The sequence below is a fragment of the Colossoma macropomum genome, unplaced genomic scaffold (genome assembly GCF_904425465.1).
Source record: "Colossoma macropomum unplaced genomic scaffold, Colossoma_macropomum, whole genome shotgun sequence".
In the NCBI taxonomy this organism is placed as follows: Eukaryota; Metazoa; Chordata; class Actinopteri; order Characiformes; family Serrasalmidae; genus Colossoma; species Colossoma macropomum.
Genome location: NW_023494792.1, coordinates 20,216,906 through 20,238,513, shown reverse-complemented (window position 1 = coordinate 20,238,513; position 21,608 = coordinate 20,216,906). Strand labels below are relative to the sequence as shown.

The 21,608-nt window shown below is 41.6% G+C and overlaps 1 protein-coding gene across 1 annotated transcript; it reads right to left on the bottom strand.

The window, feature by feature from the left end:
* Positions 1 to 3,012: 3,012 nt before the first annotated feature.
* On the bottom strand, positions 3,013 to 19,785 carry ambra1b (autophagy/beclin-1 regulator 1b). The gene is given in 21 exon segments (XM_036576451.1): positions 3,013 to 6,088; positions 6,090 to 6,307; positions 7,043 to 7,186; positions 8,321 to 8,520; positions 8,622 to 8,726; positions 10,201 to 10,340; positions 10,436 to 10,590; positions 10,879 to 11,067; positions 11,268 to 11,378; positions 11,859 to 11,959; positions 12,095 to 12,175; positions 12,603 to 12,782; positions 12,864 to 12,950; positions 13,902 to 15,379; positions 15,749 to 15,815; positions 15,910 to 16,082; positions 17,066 to 17,249; positions 17,389 to 17,447; positions 17,622 to 17,843; positions 17,939 to 18,001; positions 19,399 to 19,785. Coding segments are annotated over 19 exon segments (4,110 nt in total). The 5' UTR covers positions 17,754 to 17,843; positions 17,939 to 18,001; positions 19,399 to 19,785; the 3' UTR covers positions 3,013 to 5,782.
* Positions 19,786 to 21,608: the final 1,823 nt, after the last annotated feature.

Below are 21,608 nucleotides of genomic sequence, written 5' to 3'. Positions count from 1 at the left end.
TATCCTCTCGCTTATTTTTAAACACACACACACACACAGTATAAATTCTTAATTTAGTATAAGTTCTTTGCACTGCGCTGTAAATCCTCTGTACAAAACAGACTCACTCAATATACAATATTGGCAGCTGGCCCAGCCTCGTCTGAATGTCTAAGTAAGCCCTGCGTGAACAGCCTCTTAATGTTTTATTTATTTAGATGACAAGCTTCTGAATCTGTTCCAGTATGATTTTCTTAAGAGAGTGCTACAGAGTGTGTAGCAGCCAGAGGTATACAGAGCGGCATCTGACTGCCTAAACTGCGTCAGGAGCATAGCAGAAGCAGTAGGTCCCATTCACCACCATGATGCTGTGCAGAAACCATTCGTTACCCTCCTCTTCCTTACAGGTCTCCTGACTCTGCTTCTTGACTTCTAAAAATGCTGTCTGGAGGGTTTCTGGACCAGAGCAGAAATGAAGAAGCTGTTAACTGCATTATCCTGCTGGCTCCAACACTCATTTTCAACACCTTTAGTAATGTTCCTCTTTTATATTGTCACTGTTCAAACAAAAATTCATATCTCCAAAAAAGAACCGTTGCAGGGAAAGAAAAACAACATCATTAACTTTCAATCTAAGTTAAAGTAACAAGATTTTATTCTAAGTCATTTTGGACGATTTCTACTGTAAAGACATCTTTCTATGGCATAAAGAGCAGTAGGCATTTTCAAATTATGTTCAATTTTAAAAAATGACAAAATGGAGATACAAGTTTTAGGTCACTGCACTACCCTATCTCCAGTTTGGCACTAAGGACCGTGACATTCTGACACAACGCTCCCCAAACATTCTCATGTTGGAGGTCAAAACATCAAAACAATACACCACTACAAGCACTGCTATCAGCAATGCAGTATTTATAGTATGATAGTGTGCAGTTTTGGAGGCATCTACTGTTCGTTTGGCTTATTGGTTCTGATTCTGGAACTGTTTATGCCTCCAGAACTGCACACTACGATAGATACTACATTGCTGATTCCAGTGCAATAGGTGGTGTATTATTTTGACGTAGTAGTACTTTATTATGTGATGTTAGATGCAGCCAGTATGAATGGAAGAGAATGTTCTAAAACAGTGTGAACTGGGGACAATATTCTAGAACAGCCTAAATGGGGGGGACCATATTCTAGAACAGTCCGAATGGGTGAAAGTATTCTAGAACAGTCTGAATGGGGAACAACATTCTACTACAGTTTGAATGGAGAACAGTATTCTACAACAGTGTTCTAGAAAAGTTTGAATGGAGAATAGTATTGCAGAACCATCTGAATGGAGAAAGGTATTCTACAACAGTCTGAATGGGTGACAATATTCTAGAACACTGAATGGGGAACAGTATTCTACAACAGTCTGAATGGGAACCGTATTCTACATCAGTCTGAATGTGTAACTGTATTCTACATCAGTCTGAATGTGTGATTGTATTCTACAACAGTCTGAATGGGTGACTATTCTACAACAGTGTGAATGTATGACAGTATTCTACAACAGTCTGAATGGGTGACTATTCTACAACAGTCTGAATGGGTGACTATTCTACAACAGTCTGAATGGGTGACTATTCTACAACAGTCTGAATGTATAACTATACTACAACAGTTTGAATGAGTGACAGTATTCTACAACAGCATGCATGTATGACTATTCCACAACAGTGTGAATGTGCGACTGTATTCTGCAATAATCTGAATGTATGACCGTATCCTTCAACAGTCTGAAGGGGTGACAGGATTCCACAACAGTCTGAAGGGGTGACAGGATTCTAGAAGAGTCTGAATGGGGAACATTTTTCTGCAACAGTGTGAATGGAGAACAGTATTCTAGAACGGTCTGAATGGGGAGAAAATTCCAGAGACTAAACAGTCTCACATGAACCAAACTTCTGGGTTTGTTGGTGTCTGCTGGAGAATGTTGTGTCTGCCTGCTCTAGCTTTGTAAGAGAAGCAGTACTTTTTTTCCCCACAAACTGGAATTTCAGGAAGGTCTGCAGCTTTTGGCTTCAGCTTCATCAGTCTGCCCTAGCGGACCAAATGCAGGATGAAGGCAGGGACGGCAGTAGCCAAGGTCAGGGTAGGTTGAAGTGGAGCAGGTTTGTAACACTTGGGGGACTCCAAGAATGACTGGGTTATCATGCTGCACCTACCAATATTCTTGCCATCTGGTTACTGGCACAGCTCAAGAGCAGAGCCTTGCAGATGATTAAAACATGAGCAGAAGGCTCATAACTGAGGGACTGCTAACCACAGAGTCCATCACTAGCCAAAAATCACACAGCCATGGCCTTTTTGGTCTGTAGCCCTTAAATATGAACACAAGGTAGAGGTTCATGAATCAGATCTAAATGAGGAGATCAGGCAGGCCAAGCTCAAGAGGTTCAATTTATAGGTGATTTACAGGTAGTACCAGGATGTTGCTTGGAACTATGACAAAGCTGACAAAGTCAGTCAGCAGGATGATAACCTCCTCCATGGTGTCAACACAACTGTGTCTTCTCTATGTGGAACTTGCCTCTTCAGCACAGAGCAGGTGGAGCTGAACATAGAGCAGCTGCTACATTCAGCTGCAACTCTAAAATGCAAAAACCTAAGCTTTAGACTTGCAAGGGTTACAGAGTGCAACACCTACATTCACACAGCACCATTTCATCCAAGCTTTCACTCAAATGCTAACACTGTAGGGGTGTACCGATACACAAAATTCAGGATTTGATTTGAAACGATACAGTGGTGTCTCAATTCGATACATCTTTCAATACTGTCAGAATGAACTGAATGTGCCTTAAGTTAATATTTCTATTTCCAGTTCATTGCAGCTTTCAACATTATAAAAGTACAATATTTAAAACAAGCTGTTTTTTCTGTTTGAAGAATAATGATTTTTGGGTGTTGAGGAAGAGAGCCTGAAAATAATGCTGCATTCTATCAACTGTTAACTCCCATGGCGTCAAAATAAACAGCAACAAAATACAACTGGCATACTTTCAATATTCCCATTTTATTAAATCTCTTTTAACCATCATCATAACACTGGATCTTTGGTGTCCCACAGAACTTTGTTAAACAAACACCTAACCCCTATATTAGCTAATAAAAGAATTAACTTCACACTTCTTTACTTGATAAAAGAATCTCCTCGCATTTGAGGAAAAGGGGAATTTTAAGTTGTGTTTTTTTGTTTTTGTGCCACCTTTATCATGCCTTTAATTTCTTCAGCACTGACCCAGCAGTGAAGACATTAAAACTGGCAGAGAGTCAGTAATGCATATCTGTCACTTTACATTGTGTTTTACATTGCTGGTATCTTCTCTAATGTCATATGCTTCAGTTCACCAATATGTACATGAGCTTCTCAAGAAAGCCTAAAACACTAAAACAAACCCTAGAGACACACAAGACATCTCAAACTCAAAGTGTACTGCATGGTCTGAAATAGGCAAATTATAAAGTGAAAAAGTAACCCTAATGAACTGATCTCTATGACTAGATTTAACACCGAGAGAACAGAGGATACAGTCACATATGGAAAGTGAATGATACAATTTGCTGAATAACTATTTTGTCCCTGTGTCCTCGTCACATATTGCTCTATTTCAGTTCTCAGATCAGTAACAGTGTTTGGGGAAACAAAAATACAGAAATTCAATCAAAAGCTTTTCTTCGACGACTGTACCAGGCTAACCTAATAACGTGGAAAATAAATAAACAAACAGCACCAACAATGAATTTTTAGTTCTACTAACATTTTAAACAATTGCAATCAAAACCACTCAAAGCTTAAAAGGCATATAGGCTTGACAGTCAAGTCACAAATAATTTCTCAACAACTCAATGCTCTCACTCACTCACTCACTCACACTCCATATGAAAATGTGGCGCATGAAATCCAACACTGACCAAATCTCCCATAATGAAAGGCATTTAACAGTGAGAAGGTGAGGGTCCTTCAGCTTTTCTTTATGGTGGCAAAAACTAGGGATACATACTAGTCAGCTAAAAGGGGGACTACTGAAGGGCACATTGTCAGATTTATTTAAACTATTAAAAGAACCACAGGCTCAGTTTTTCAGACACCAAATAAAATCAACTTGTAATGCTTACATGAAGTCCACAGAAGGTCCATATATCTACATCAGACATCTCTGACCAGAACTACATGAACTTCAGAAGCAAGGGGATGCACAGAGCAGACATACTATAATCTATCTAGCTAAAAACAAAAAAAGAGAACATTTTGCGCTTTCAAGTCTTTTTCTTGATTCATCGTTTCATCGTTTGGAGATGCTACACTTACCTGTGATACAACCACTCATGCACAGTAGTTCACGCACGCACAAGCACACGGGCCCTCTTCAGTCATTTTACGCAATGTGTGTGTTTCAGCGCAATAGCTGGTTCAAGGCTGTTTTTCCGGCAAGAATACTTTGCCTCACCCATTAGAGATATTCTACTGTATGTTAATTCAAATTCAAGTATTATTTCTCCTATACCCAGCTTTGTTAAGGGAGATATGTCCCGTCTGTCCTTGTGTGACGACTCTCGTCCCTGCCTGGGTAGTTTGGAGAGAAACCAGGGTGTTTAGTGCAATCAGATACTAGTTGTCACTTTAGGTGTCCTAGGCATGCTGTGACTGGTGGGATCAAGACAGAACTGTTAGTTAGAAATCGCAGGCTGAAAATAGGTGAGCATAAGCAGCATTGTTTCAGGGGAATGGAGCCCAACAAGCAAACCAACCCAGCCATTCCAGATACCCCACTGCAGGCAAAGATTATTGACATGGTGATGGCTTTTGTTTTTTGGGCCTTTTCAACGCTATTAAAACTTACATAAACTTGTAGTTACCTTTACACACCAGTAGTTTGTAAAACTGAAATGCCTTATTTCCAGTTAACAATTAAACCAAAGCAATATTTTTGTCCAAGCCAACGATAAAGTAACATAAAAGCCATCCTTGTAAAAGATTTTGGTGAAAAACGTTATGCTGCTTCAAGCGCACCGTCCGAACATGCTGTTTGTCGAAAATCTAGAACATTTGAGTGGACAGGCTAAATGTGGAACCATTACACCACTGTCATCATAATCTCTGCTCTGCAAAAACACAACCAACATCTAACAGTGGAGGAACACATGATAATTACAGAATTAACAGCTAGCAGTGCCTAATGACAGAGTCCCTACAGCTCTGCTCCATTCCGCGAGCTAAAATGATTTGTTTACAGAAAAGAACATATGGTCCGTCTGCCCTGGTTGAGGCAAACGTGAACCATCAGACCTGTTCCCGCAGCCTTGCCTGGCACTTTGATTGGTTGTGGATGACACTGACGACACTTGAAAGAGCAGTAAACTGAACCCCACCGATTCCGTACCCCAGTACAAGAATAACTCAAGTAGAAGCCCTTTCTGGCATGGAATGATCAAACGCCCAAGACGTGTATCAAAGGAAGCAAAACTACAAATGAAGTGCAATGACCAAGTGCAATAATGATGGCCTTCAACAAAGAAAAACGTCTGTAAAATGTTTTGTATGAGAGGCAGGCTGACGTCTCCTCTGAAGGGAGGCGGCATGGAAACTTGGCACTCATTCTTTCGCAAATAAGGCCAAAGCAGGAGGTGGCAAAAACACAGGCACACAGTTCCGCCCAAGTGTTCCAATCCGTCAGGTTCTACGGAGAACCTTTCACAGCCTGCCATATGCAGACCAGCCTGCTACAATGAGATGTGTATGTTTCTAAGACAGCCCGAAGTAGCACTATCTGCTGTAGAGGTCATCAGAGTAATCTCTGCTGCTACTCTCGTGACCGTTGCTGCTGCGGTTATTGTTGCTACGGATGTTTGATGTGTATGCACTACTGGAGGCGGGCTGGGGCTGGGGCTCGGGCTCTTCCACCTGACTGTCCTCCAACATATCCTCCATGGCCACGAGGGGTGCTGCTGCCTCTAATGCTGTGCTAGAGGCTGGAGACAGAACAGCAGAAGTAGAGGGCATTTCTAATGGAAGAGACCCTGAAGGAGTAGGATCTCCTGAAGTGTCTGAGAAGATCTGTCCTGTGCTGGCGACCGGGCTCTGGGTTGTTGGGCTGTGCTGCTCCAGCTGGGGTCTGCGAGCCACGGTGAATGCGATGACTGACCACAATGTTGTTGCCGAAGCCACCCATGGAGGCCATAGTGGTGCTGCGCTCTCTCTGGACCACTGCCGTCATCCCTCCCTCTGCCATCAGACGGCGGATTCGGGACAGAGCATCCTCCCCCAAGCCAGGCTCTGCTTGGGATTCCCCTGAGAGAGGACAAGAAAGAGATAGTTTTGAATTAAATAAACATACAATCTGTTACAAAGTACAGGCCGTGCCCAAGATGAATTTCACCCCTTCAACTCTAAAAAGCTGTTGGCAAGTCCATTCTGGCTTTACTCAATCTCATAACTATGTATTTTACATATCAGCTTTAAAGTAGTTGCTGAACAATACGTAATAGTTACCGGACAATAACTCTTAAGACTAAAAACTGAATAGGCCTAACGATCAACAGGTTAATTAATAAGATTGGTGACAAGATGATGGAACTTCCCATAGCAAGTATGGAGAGTACATACTTTTCTCTTCCAGCACCCAAATAAGAAAACGTAAACTGGTGCTGTATAATGAGCTTTTGAAAGTGACTCCGTACAAATGATCATATGTGAGAAAGGGTGAAAACTGGATTAGACTAACAGTAGCAGGCAATCCTACAGCAATAACTGTCTGAATCACTCAGGTAGATACCGCACAGGACTCTGCACTGAAGTCTTGTTCAGTTATAATTTAGTTTGCTTCTCAATCGGTGCCTCTGGCAACAGCCAAGCTAAGAGCAATAATGCAGACAAAGAGAGAATGGAGAGAAAGACGGACAAAATTGCAGGAAAAAAACCAAGACAGTAAGAGAGAGGGGGAAAAGATGACGGATTTTGGGGGGGACGACAACAACAAACCCCCCCCCAAAAAAACAAGAAAAAAGTATCATATGTAAAAAGTACCGTGGTTGGTGGTCGGTGAGTCAGTATGAGTAGAGGGTTCATGGGAAGCTGCTCCATGGGCCAGCGTGGATTGTGACGTGTACCGCGTCTCACCTTGTGCGAGTCTCTCCGTGCTGGTGGTCTGTACCTCACTAGTCTCCACCACTGAAAGAACAGATGGAAAGGTCCATTATTAAATGTTACATCAATACAACCACTAATGCCTGGACACAAAGTGTTTAGCAATGTTACTGATGCTGTAAGTAATGTTTACACTTACATTTAGAATTAATTTAATGAGTCTTTATCAATTTAATGAGATCCTTACCAATCACAAGGTTGATGTGGTTGTCCTGGCAACACATATTTAAAAAACTGACTAGGGATGAAAGATTAATCATTCACTTATTGAAATTGCGATCTGCATCGCAAGAGCCGCAATTTTGATCATAGCCTACATTACCAACAATGCTGCCTCAACAGTTTTTAAGTGAAAGGGAAATTTAACCTAATAACATGGAACTTGTGAACTGCCTGTAGATGAGTTAGATCAACCAGTTATCTGGCAGTCTGGTGTATTATCTGCTCAAGCTATGAGCCAGAAAAAGTATTTTTAATGGGCTTCTTGGGCCAAAAATAATAAAAAAAAGTGGATCTCTATTTACAGAAAATAATCACACTTTAAATTTCAATTGCAATATTGGTCAGAAAAATTGTAATTCCATATTTTGCCCAAATCATTTAGCTTTACTCCTGACTCAGTAATGTTACTTTTTTCAATTTTAACAACATAATCTTATATTGTGGAGCTTTAACAAATCGCCATATAAAAGCCAGACAATGTTTTTAGTGAGCTGCATTCACAGCAGGGTCAACAACACCACCTGTACACGCAGAGACCGTTGCACTTATTACTGTTTGCTCACACCACTGGGTTTAGTTCTACTTCAGTGGAGCAGCAGGCTTGGAGCTGTGGACTGTTAATCACATGTGCTCATTATACTATCAAGACCACACCCAGACAGTTCTCAGATACATCTGATACGCGATTTTAAGCTGTTTCATTATATTTCTATCTTCTTTTTTTCATTCAAACTTTCCTGGATGTTTAAAAGAACACTCAATTTTAGTGTCATATGAGCATTTGTAATAATTTACACTCTGTTGCCAAAGACTTTAAACTTACCAATCCAATGAGAAAAAATATAATGCAGACATGAAAAATCAAACCCTTCATATAAAAAAATTAAGTACAGTGTATTAGTGGACGATGGCACAATGTGTGTGCGAGACTCTTACAGTGTCGGGGTGTGTGTATAATCTGAAACACACTTGTTGAGGGAAGCTCTCTCTCTGTTTGCGTCTCTGCGTTCTGTAGACGCACCACCGGTGTCTGCGTGCCCTGTGAGGTCACTGACGGGGTGGGCTGCCGTGGCTGTAGGCCAATGGCGTTCATCAGACCCATGTCCCTGTCCAAACGCCAGCCAGACCGACTTGTTCTATAACAAAGCGTGAAAAAGTCATCAGACCAAAGTCATAAAAAGTGATCAGGTCATTGTATTGTAATAAAAGCACTGCAAACAACAAAGAGCTTTCTGACCCTGGGCGCTCCATTCCACGAGTGCGGCTGCTGCTGCTGCTGTTGATGTTGAAAAGAGGATCTGTGCTCTGGTCAGCACTGCTGTCTCCATCGCTCCGGTAATCACTGCAAATACAAAACCACAATGACTTTACTGCACCCAAACATTAGGAAATCTCACTTCATTGAACAGAGCGAATAGCTAATTGGCCATTACATTAGTCATTACATTGTTTCAAAGAAGTGAAAAGATTCCATAATCATACATATCTAACTACCAATTACGCAACACAGCTGTCAGCCTAAAACAGGCACTCAAAGAACAAACTCTGTTAACAGTGAATTTCTTGAAAGCAATGAGTTCCAAAAGACATTCAGCTCAAAGCTAATTTGCACAGTGACCTTGTTAAAAAGCAATCACTGACCAGCCTTTTTCCACGAACGCCCTTAGTTTCCTGCCAGTAATAGTGGTAACAATCTAATAAGGGCATTAGGCCGCAGAGTCAGCTAGGAGGTGATCCACTGAGCTCCCGAAACTTACCCAAATATGCTGTTCTGAAAAAAAAACAAAAGCTGAGTTTTTCCTGCTACAGCTTACATTAAATGCCAACTTTATTAACAGAGTCAATTGTTTGAAATGTATTACCTACAACCAGCAGTGGTTATGAAGGTAAGCCAGGTGCTAACAGTAATTAAATTAACACAACATTTTCAATAACATATTACTCAGTGTCCATTTCACATTGTCACATTCTGCATTTCTTTGAATTATAAACAATACATTAAAGTACCATATTAGTAAAGCCACTTCTCTAAAGCTGCCTGTACCTGAATAGAAACTTAAGCCACATATTAGAAGTTTTTTAGTGTTCAAAGTTTGTTTTTCTCATTAATAATAAAAACTCAGCCTTTTGTGAAGGATTAGAGGTGTGTGCAAGTCTACTCTCTCTATGTTTGAAACACAAATTTATAAAACAACTGGATGAGTTACATTAACACAGTATAATGATCATCACTTCATATTTGTTTATATTTTTTGAGCACCTCATCTCCTTGCTTCCAGCAAGATCAATACATTTTAGCTGATGATTAATTGGCATGTAAATAATTACAATAATTTACAATTTAATTGTCTCTATTTGAAAAAAAGATTAAATTGTATTAAAGTACATGAATAAAGTGGTCAAAGTGGCTGAATAGCTATCTTAAGTAGCTGTTGATACTTGGTAGCTCCCAACTGATGACGGAAACAGCTCGAGCTCAAATAAACAAACCTTATTCACCACTTCCCTCTAAAGGGAATAGCACCAGTCAGATTTTACAATGTTTTCTGCTTTCTCCTACATATTTACTTCCACCCAACAGATTATGTTTATTACTTCCACCCAACAGATTATGTTTATTACAACATAAAAATATGACTGTGAAAGTTAAAAACTGTTGAAATTAAATGCAAGCTGTTCAAATATTAGCAATCAGGGGATTATGTAATAATTGTGACAGGGTTGCAAGTCACCCAAAAAACAAAAACAAACAAAAAAATGCAGTCTCTTTTGACATAAATCTGAGTTTGGGCTGGATGGTACTGGGGATCACTCACACAGGCCTACAGATAACCAGATCTCCTTTGTTGGTCCCGTAGGCCAGACCCATCCCAGGTTCAGGCAGCCAGCGTGCTGAGTTAATGCTAACATGTCTGCGCTGGTCTGGAGCCATTGGGTACACCACATTATACACCATCTACACAGAAGAAAAACATGAGGCTCAAAAGAAACACACATGAATAAAGATGAAATTTGAAGTACAAAGATACTACAGCCACGTGAAGCACTCACCCTGATGGAGGTCTCGCCACCATGGGGCTGCTGTAGGCGGAACACTTGTGCCACCATGTGGTCAGTGGTAGGATGGAGCAAGATCCTGCGAGAGGCCAGTCCCACCATCACATAGCAGCCCATTGGAGACAGGCTGACAGAGATGGCATTGGGACCTGAAGACAGCATGAGGACCCAAAAAAAATTTCACTGCTTATTTAGTTTTCACAAAAAAAAAACTATATATAAAAATGTACATATTTTTACACTTAGATTTACAAAATCCTGTTCCTGGCGTTCTGTCTTCCAGCAGAACTTACTTATAACCTTGCATTTCATCACCTAATTAGAATATTCAGGTGTTCCTAAGACTGATTAACTGTCAGCTCTTCAGAAGCACTGCTGGACACTTTTGCCTTATATTGCTATAAACATTTCAGCTCCACAAAATGCAGCCCACTGACCAAATCTCTTGGTGTAGAGCATCTCTCCCAGGTTGTGTGGGGCAAGAGAGTAGATGGCAAGGATGCCCTCGTCTGGAAAGCCCCGCTGACTGCTGGGTATAAACACGGCCAAGAGCTGCCCATCCGCTGATATATCACAGCTAGCGTCATTATAGATCTTACAGTGCGGAACCAGCACATTCACAGAAGCTAAAAAGGACAAAGAACATAAGCAAACCAAGTTGTGGTAGAAAATCAATAAAAGGTCACATGCACTCGTAATACTGTTTGGCCGAAAGAGAGAAATTTACACCATATTTTGTACACATTATGAAATCATTGAAAAAAATCTATGATCAGATATTTCACTCTGTGTTGACAGTCTGCATTTCTTTTAAATAAAAAAGTACCATTGCTGATCTCAGGCAGGTCAAACTTGGTGAAGTCCCACCACTGCAGCCTGTAAGTAGTGTTGGCTATGTTACTGGCCACTGCCGACTGGCCATCACCAATTGACGCACCTGAAAGAAACCATTAATGATTCAGAACTGCACTGAGAGTTCAAATCATACATTCAAAGGAATCATAGCTTTTAGATTTATGTACACACACACACACACACACACACACACACACGATATAAATCACAGAAATGATTAAACTGCAAAAACAGCCTGTTTTGAATTAATTACCATACAAGGACTGTAAGGACTGAAGTGAACGATATGGATTAAACTTATAAAAATGCTATGTACTATATCAAAATATCTTTCAAATATCTTTTTCTTTTTCTAAAAAAAGGGGAAAACATTGAGTTTTCCACAATATGAGCCCTTTGATTTGAGCCCTGCTTGACTGTTTCTTGGAACATTAGCTACATCTCACTTATTTTCCTCCTCTTAAACATGAAATGGAAAGCTACTTAAAATCATTTTTTTCTAATCACAAAGAAAATTGTTAGACAAAGAGGGACATTAAAAATCTAAATGTCCTGTATGTACCTGCTAACACTCTGTTGATTGAGGAGTGGGTTGCGAGACCTGACTGACCCCTCTCATGGAAAATACCAGCATAAGGAAGATATTCAGGCAACAGGAACCTCCTTCAAAAATAACATTGCACAAGTTCAATAGAACCTTCACATAAATGAATGACTGCCATTATTTTTCAGCAAAACCACATAAAATTATTTTTCAATTTCTTCTAAATAACGATGAAACAGTGCAGATCAACTGACCGTGGCACAAAGCGGCCAAGGGAGGGTGCAGACATTCGTGCGTTACGGGGCATTCTGTGTCTTGTCCTGTCTCCAGGCTCCCTGTAATTAGATAAATCTATTAACATGCTGCCATATTCTCAGATGCTGAAAAGCAACCAAAAACCCAACACATTAAATTATTTAAGAAGAACATGAAAATTCTGCAACAATGAAAAACAATGGAATTTCAAAGTTAAAAAGAGCGTTTCTTTAGGGTCCAAGCATAAAAATAATCCAAATCCACACAAGCACAAAAAGCTAAATCCATGAAAATGTTTACACAACGTATTGTTCCATTTGCCAGAAGCAGCTTTAAAATAAAAAGCACATCACGCATGTGCATTAACCAAAGAGATCAAGCCTTTGAGGTTAGTACTACAAACAGCATACAGCCGTCTCTGCTGCTAAAAAAAGATAACAGGTTCAGTCATCATTAACCCATTGTAGCCCTAAATTCTTAAGCATAAGGACCCAAATAGAGACTTACTCTATCTCCTCATAATCAGCATCACTGCCCTCTGTTGGTGCAGAGGAAGGGTTGCCAGCCTGGTTGTCAGAAGATGAGGAGAGAGTGCGCAGGCGGTTCTGTAAAGAGCGCTGACGAATGCTTTCTCTTCGGGACAGATACTGGATCATTCTCTGGGCATAATATGCAGCTGGAGACAACCTGAAGAAGAAGCAAAGACGGTATGAAACCAAGCAGCAGAATGAATTTCAGCTAACTGAGTTTCAATACCACTTTACATACCTGGCAGGATCCGGGTAGATAGGATGATCCCGGGAGCCCGACATGTCATAGCGGGAGAAAGGAAAGAGTGATGACTCTAAAAGCCTCCTGAAAACAGAGAAACTGCATGATGAACCCCATTTTGCATAGCCTTCTGGACATGCAAGAACAGAATCACTGTTCCGACTTGACCAGAGCTGTGCCAATACTATGATCAATATTATTTTTTACCAATGTTAATTCAATACTTTGAACCCCTGCATCACCATTTATTCATTTATTTATCTGTGTATTCATAGTCATTGTTATAGCTCAGTGATCTGGAAATAATACTTTTTGTTTCTAGACTCAGCTTGTCATTTTGTCGTTATTAGTGATGAGCCAAAATTATTACTATATGTAGGCTACAGTGGGTGCCACAAAATCCAGTGTCCTCAACAACAGACAACGTTTGGTCCAAGTCAACAAATTCCAGTAATTTTTTAAGTTACACTTTACACGTTACTCTTGTCTGTGATTTTTCATCACAATTTCATAAACTGTGGCTACAGATCACTTTCTGCTTCTGTTGTTTTGCTGTATTCTGCGCATCGAGTAGATGTTTTTAAGTGGTACCAAACCTGTAGTGGAGAAGTTATTCGTTGTTGTAATTCAACATGAACAGAGATTAGAGTCACAAATTAATGTCAGTTGTCTAGTGTCCCTTGTAGATCAACTGGGAAATAGCCTCACACAGCAGACATCTGAATGCATTAAAATGTTAATTGTTAAGTTGTTAATTTTAAAATTAAAATTATAAATTTTAATAAGTCTTAAATTTTCACAGTCTGTCGCAGGCCTATTTAACCCTTGTTATTCTCAATCAAAGTTTTTGGCAATTTTTCAGTTTCAGCCACTGAAACTTTCAGACAACTTAACTTCAGTGCTTACTAAAACATTATTTCTGATTTTGTTTTGCATTTCATGATATCTACTGTACTGTGACCAAATTAGCAATACCCAGCCCGACTTTCAATACGTTAAGTTACTACACTGTGAACAGCTCAAAGACCATGCTACCTTCTGAGGGAGTCTTCATCAGGGTTGTCCACAGGCACCTCTGGGTTTAAGGCTTCTTGCACTGCTTCTGTGGAGGGGCCGGCAGCGGCCTGCCGATACACTCTCTCCCACTGGCCCGTCTCCTGATTGTACACCAGGCCCATGGGCTGCTGTCCCCGCAGACTGGAAGATGACTCCGCAGGGTCCATCGCTCTCATCTCTGGGGCATGGGACTCCCCTCTTGAGCTCTGAGCGGGGTCATCAAAGGCAGGCACAGGCAGCTGCCAGGGAGCGCTCTCCTGAGCGGAGGTGGAGGAGGCCTGACCCGAGGGCTCCCAGCGCTGGGTGTCGTGATTGAAGGTGAGAAGGTTGTGGCATGAGCGGCAGCGGTTTGGGTGGCTATGAGGCGGTCCGGTACTGCTGCTACCATCCGCAGGGTGAGAGGAGCTCCTGTGGGACGGCCCGGGTCTCTCAGAGTCGATACTGCTGGCTAACAGCTCCTGCACTGGACCTTGACCAGCCACCTCTCGACTGCCCCCAGGTCTCTCTAGGTCCTGCATTCGCTCGTATTCCATAAAGTACCTGCTCAGGTTACATTGGAGGACGTTCCGAATGGACGCGGGGTTGTTCCTCTGTGCGTTGTCGTAGAAAGGATGATGGCCACTGCTGGTGCCATCGTTGGCTCTACCTTGCCTGGGGTCTGTGCCGGGCATCACCAAGCCACGGCCCTCAGTGGCTGAAGTGTATATGGGGGAGGAAGAGGAGCCATCAGGGTATCTATGCAAAGAGTGCAGGCCCATGGATGAGGAGCTAGTCCTGGGAGGGAGCACAACACCCCTGGCCCCGATACCCACAGCAGCAGCACCAAGGGCAGCTTCGGGCCCTGTGCTCAGGAGGCTGCCAGACCATTCTGCCCCAGGCAGACGCACCGGCTCCAGAGGGCTACCTGACTGCGGGCCCAAGGGTAAGCTAGTTCTGAGAGACGAAAGGCCTCTGTGCAGTGAAGTTCCCGCAGCTGCACTATACACGCTACTAAACGCAGACGGCCTGTCTGAAGAAGGCCGGGACTGGCTGGGAGTGGTGGAGAAGACTGAGGGGCCTGGTGAGGCGTGAGTCTGCGGGTGTGGATGAGGGCGGGGGGAGTCTGAAGGTGGTAAAGGAGAGGAGTTCTGGCCAAGAACATTTTGAGATGCGGTGCAGCGGCTGCACAGGCAGCCGAGCCCTAGGTGTTGAGTACAGCCCTGCTGTGAAGGGTGATCACCCAACTCGGCCCCCCGACCAGGATACTGGAAGAGTGGCATGCTGGCAGGAGGCTCATGAGGCTCTGGAGGAGCCCGGGCCTGGTCCCCAGCGGCCGCTCCAGAGGAGCGTGAGGAAAGAATGTGTAAGAAGTTGTGCAAGATTGGGGTGCGACGAACTGGAGGAGAGCGTAACAAGGAGCGCTGACGGAACAGCGCCATTTCCATGCTGTCCATAGGAACGTCGGAGTCCTCCTCATTCTACAAAACACAAAGCACATGGGAGAAACATTATTAAATTTTAAAACTTGGCCCACATCGAATTTCTGCAGAGACTGGCAAAAGCCATGGCACAACAGTTATATCTCAACGTATTACTTCTTTAAGATGTTTCTCAAGAGGACAGGAGAATTTCACAAAGCAAGACTTTTTTCCCATTTAGGTGGATAACTTAAGCTCAAAGACAGAACTGTCTAATAAAAGCGTCCCTGACCTCTTATCCTGTTGGGACAGGCTTGACTTTTGGCATAAGTTATTTAGCTAACTGAGAAATCCTGCTTTGTGAAATACACACAAGCACAATATTCCTCTCAAAAGCATGTAAAGAATCTAAAGAACAAAGATTTGTACCTGCTGGTTTGATGGGTTCACAATAGCCGTCAATAGATTGTGGCCAAGAGGATCAAACCTTACCAGCCTAAACAAAATAATTTGTACAAATAATTAAATTAATACTTTGAACAGAAAACCTTCTCCATTCCTTTACAAGGACTTGAAAACAAATGTTGTACCTGACACGCTCAGTCTCGCTGCCAGTTTTGACTACAGCGAAAGGTTCAGGACGGCTCCAGTCCCAGAAGTGCAGCTCGTTGTTGGTGGCTATGAGCAGAAGCTGTGCAGTGGGGTGAAAAGCTAGAGACGCAATGGCTACATTCCCCTCTGTGAACCAGCTCTCACTGCCACCCTGCACAAAAAAACAATACACCTTAACACCCTGAGAAACAGTTACTGACACAGATGAACAGAAGTAGTGCTTAATTAGTAGAAAAAAGAGCTAGAAGTATATTAATTGCTTGTTTATTTATTTATATCCCACGAATTTCACTTTCATTCACTCATACAAAAACAAAGGGGGTTCAGAACTGGCTAAGACCATCCAACAAATGAAAGTGAGACTTTAAAGACTCTTTAAAATTAAGATAATGTTCCTCACTGGTAAAGAAAACCGGCTCAGCATTATTCTGCAACTGCCTCATTCCCTCTTTGAATTCAGATTTCACTCAAGACAGGAGTTGATATTGAGTCAGGAATCACTATCAGCACAAATGCAAACGGCTTTCAAGACCATCCTTCGGTTTACATTGGTTTTCAAGCATTTCTGAAGAGTCTGCATGCTTTTCTAGATTGTTAGCTAAGAATACAATCCAGATGACCTCTTAGCAGTTGAACTTTATATGCTTGTAATGACTGGACTTTGTTGCCCAATTTGCAGACTGAACTCACTTATTTCCACACTGTGTTTAAATTCACTGGATTGTGGAAATAGGCAGCTGCTGTAGACGTTGCTACACAAGTGTTACTGCTGACCAAAAGCAGTTTCTAGCTGGTTAACTTTTGCTTTTAATTACATTACTTACCATAAACTACACAACAGAATTTAGTTTTTTAAATATAAAACGTCAACACTAAATGTTTAGTGAAGCTATATAAATAATATGTAACATCACCTAATTGTTTAAAAATGTGCATTCATTATCAAGGTTAGCTAGGGGTGCCAGACCCCCAGCTACACTATTATGAACTACAGAGATTAATTCTTCTGCATAACAAAACACAATTGCTATGAATTACATCTATAACATATCTACGCTGTGCAACAAAGCTACAAAATATCTAAACATTACTGGCCTGGTGCTTACATGTAAATCCCTGAACAGAGGTACTTACATGAAGATCCCAGATACGAACTTCTCCATCAAGGCACCCTGAGGCCACCAAGCCTGGGATAGTCGGGTGAAACGTCAGACACCACGGGGTCCGCCGGTGACCCACCAGAGAGTGCAGGCACTTTCCTGTCTTCACCTCTGTGATGTAGATGTTGTGGTTGACATGAGTGGAGGCCATGAGATTCCTGTTAAGACAATAAGAACATTTGGGGGTCCTTATTAGTCCTAAATGGGTACAAACACCAATACTAACAAAGACTTAAAAGCAAGAGCACTGAACGTACTGTAACATACTGAATGGTACTGAAACACTTTAAGGCCTACCTGTCTGGGCTGAAGGCCAACAAGAATGTTGAGCGAGGGTTATCCGGAAGTTCCACTTTCTGTTGAAAACACAATGAACAGAAATGCTCAAAGCCTATGTAGACATCACAGAGCACACAACACCAAACATTTTTACTGCCTAGATTATCACATCTATTTACATGTACACCACAGACTATGACAAAGACTATATATTGTAGAAATGAAAGGATCTGCTGAAAGGATCCGTCTACCTGACTCTGCAGTTTCATCCAGCGAGTCCTTTCCTCCACCAGCTGCTGCAAAAGCCGCTGGGAGCCCAACATCCGGGATCCGCGCTCTCGCCCGGACAGAACCAGCACCGCGTTCCTGTTCTGCACGGCCATCTCTCTCTCTTTCTCTCAGGCTGAGCGCCTGGCTCGCCCTTCCTCACACAAAGGCCCGTCACTAACTCAGCAGCATATAGGCCATGCAGCCTAAAAGAGAGAAGACAACATATGTGTACACAAAAGAATCCTGTAAAAATAGCTATTGTATCATATGTTGTTAAAATGTTGTTAAAAACACCTACTTAGGGTGTATTTGAGGCACGGAGCACAGGAACTGATGACAACCTAATCTTCTCACTTCATTTCTAATCAATTATAAAATATCAGTTTCAGTCTTCTATAAATGAGCCACTGCTAAAGGAAAGTTCAAAACTTTCAGTTTATTCAATCATCAAGACGGTGGCAATAGACCGGGTTTCGCAATGTCTACAATGCAAATGTAGCCATTTTATTTACTACCCAAAATGACCAGTGAACTTACACTGGACACTATTTTGCCTCACAATGCCCTGCATGTAGCTCACTACCATGAATGGGGAAATAAGTGAGGTCAAAACCTTATCTCAAAACTATTGTAAACAATGTCTCAGACATCAGGGTGCGTTTTCACAAGCATTTCACGTAATAACTTCCTGTGTGTCTGATTCTCATTATATCTCTACAATGGTTCTTTCCACTTTAGACCATTTTAAGCACAGGTTCCCAAAAAAAACATCTCAGTGTAAAGATCGTCTTAACTGGTAGACAAAGTGTTCATAGTGATGCTCAATCTACCACTTCAGAATCATCTTAGTGCTAAGATGCTTTTGGGAAACCCAGCCCCATATAACTACATAGACCTCTGACAATATAATTAGGCAGAAATGTTGATAAATTCCTCTTTAAAGCCATGACTTGAACCCTTTCCCATTACAACCCTTTAACTAGGTTTACATCTGCAAAAACAAATAGATCCGCTGACCATCCTCTAGTGATTGATACGGTCAGCTGACTGACACAGAGAAACAGATGAGACTTCCCAAATGTGTGTTTATTACGCAAACCATTATAGATAAAAAACAAATGCACGGTAATATTAAGTTACTCAGCGTGGTTTGGTTTAATGGCTGATCTTAAACGTAGCTTAGCTAACTACAAGCTGCCAACCGAACAAAACTCTTACTTGTCTTGCACTATTATCATGTCGGTGAAAAAATAATAACACGGCAGCACTGCATTATCTGGTGCTCCTTCCTTCCAAGGCGTTCAATCAAACCTCATAACCCTTCATCATTTAGCTCCCTTTCCATGAATATGAGAAGCTCCTGATAGCCATCCCTGATGGAAACTGCGTCAAACCTGCTCAGCCTCGCAGTCTCCGCTATAAAGTGGCTAACGACTGAAACGCGAGTGTAGCCTTAACCTCATCCTACACACGTCGGCTGGCACACAATAAAACAATATCCTCAAAAGATCCAGCGCATCAGGCTTCTGTGTGAGCGCAGCTAACAATAACTTGATAAGGAGAGTCTCCAGCGTGCCCGCCCAAATATGGAAACGGGCTGGCAGCTAGCAATGATTACATTAGCAACAACCAGCTATCGAGCACAGACGCTGCTCTTTTATAAAATACCGCAACATTAACCGAAACCGGCGCTCCGACCCGATCTGAATAGGTCAAAGAGAGTCAAATATAATCAACCTGCTGGCACACAACACATACCCGCTCTTCTGAATTTCCGCTGAAATCTGTCATCGACGGCGCAGCTCCCACCTAGCTGGCTAACGCAGCTAGCCGAGCTTGTTTGCTAGCTACCACAAACCGAGCGGAGCTGACAACTCGACTGCGCTTCTGCCCTCACACAGACGACGCCGCATAGCATCCTACACATCCATCCGAGTACATTCATATCCTTTAGAAGTCTTACAATCAGACCATTTTGATTACTTCTACCTCTGAAAACGATTTCTAAGAAACCGTAGAAAAAAATAACGCTAGCTAACTAGCTTATTGGTTTGTGGATGCCTTGGCGTAGGCAGGCATCGTAATCGAGCTAAGATGCTGTATCACTACGGCAGGGAGTATGAACAGGACACAGAGCGAATGGATTCAGCTTTGTAATCAGCTGAGTTAGGTAGTAGTGCTGCGTGAGAAGTAGTGACCCTAATGAAGAGGTGGGATGTAATATGAAATCAGCCTCTTTCTCTTCGAGACTCAACTCTTCTCAAACAGCGTTTGACATAATATGGAATTCATAGACAGAACAGAACATCTTTAAAAACAATGGAATTAGAAGCCACTGGGCGAGAGGACAGCACAGGCTTAAAGGAAGATGTCTGAGGTAAGGTATGTAGAAACTGCTTACTGTTTGCTTTCAAAAGATAATATTTCTACTTCTACTCAAATATATCAGTTCCACATTAGTTATTCACATGCTGTTCTTTATTCCTTTTTGGGTTAAAGGGGCATCCTGGGCATATTAGAAGGTTTAATGTACACATTATATTACATTATACTATATTTATTATAGCTTGTTATTTGTCAACATAACACACCATTCTGTAGCAAGCATTAAATCCCTCAGCCTTATTGGTTTAACAGAATTCACGATTTTATATTGTTTTCAGTTTTTGTTCATCAGTGCAATACCCATACAGGTGTATATAATTTATAAACATGTATGGAACAAATGTCACTGGATCCTCTGAATAATGAGGTTGTTAAGGAGTCTAAAGGTGAAATTTACTACATGCAAGCAATCATAAGACTGACCATCTCGCCAAAACACCCCAAACAAACCAGCAAGCTTTGTCAAGTGTAGTAGTAAACTTACTTTGGCAGTAGTATATTTGGAGTGGCTGGTCGTATTGTATAATAGTGTATAATGGTGTATAATAGTGTATAATAGTGTTAAAGTCACTTTCATGCAATGTGATTTCATCGAAGAGGAGTGGTAGTTTACTATTAGCATATATGTAGCAATGTTCATATTTTTTCTCCTTAACAACCTCAAAATTAAGAGTATCCAGTGACGTTCAATGGAAAAACGTACACAGTTCAAAACTTTGGTGTTTGGAACCTCTTTGTATAACATGGTGCAATAGCAGATGTTTTTTGAAATCCTATTAATTTTTGGCATAGAGAAATACAGCTTAGACCCCAAGGTCCTAATATGGACATGATGCCAGCTACAGAATAATGCATGACTTCAGAGATTTGTTGGGAATCCATGTGGCGTCAAAAAGTCCTGACTGCTAGCCGCTGATCTAGTCTAATAAATACAACCAAGCAAGCATTAGTGTAACTCTTACCTCACATATTCCAGAGAAACTAAGACTGCTGTGGCTCGACTGTGAAATGCCAGTAATCACATTTTAGATATACTGTATGTTTTGATGCTGTATAACCTATACCAAAATATATAGACATATAAAAAAAGGTGTTATTTGTGACTGTGGCAATTATTTTCAGTAATTTCAATACAGTGCCGTCCTCCGGTCATAGTTTTAATGGACTATTTTATGTTCTTACGTGATGACACAACTGCGTTAGACAGGAAATTAAGCGATAATCTGTTCTGGAGAGGAGGCTCTTCATTGTGATTTTCTGGGTGTTGAGAAGGAGCATAAAGTGAGCCAAGTGCAGCAGTTAAATTGTTTTTTCAGTCAGAACAGAACAGAATGCTGCACAGGCTCAGCAGACCGTTCCTACTGCTAGCGTTAATGTTTGTATAGAGCAGTTTTGGGGTAGTTACTCAAAAAAGTAATCAACTGAAATTACTAATTACTTCTCTCAAACTGTAATGAGATTCACCTGCCAAGATATCTTTTTGTTTGCAATGCAGATAGTTGTTCCATTTAAAAATGTGCATCCATGGGACACATTCCTGCCTTTTGCCTAGAGGCCCAGAATCAATAAAACCGTCCCTGCAC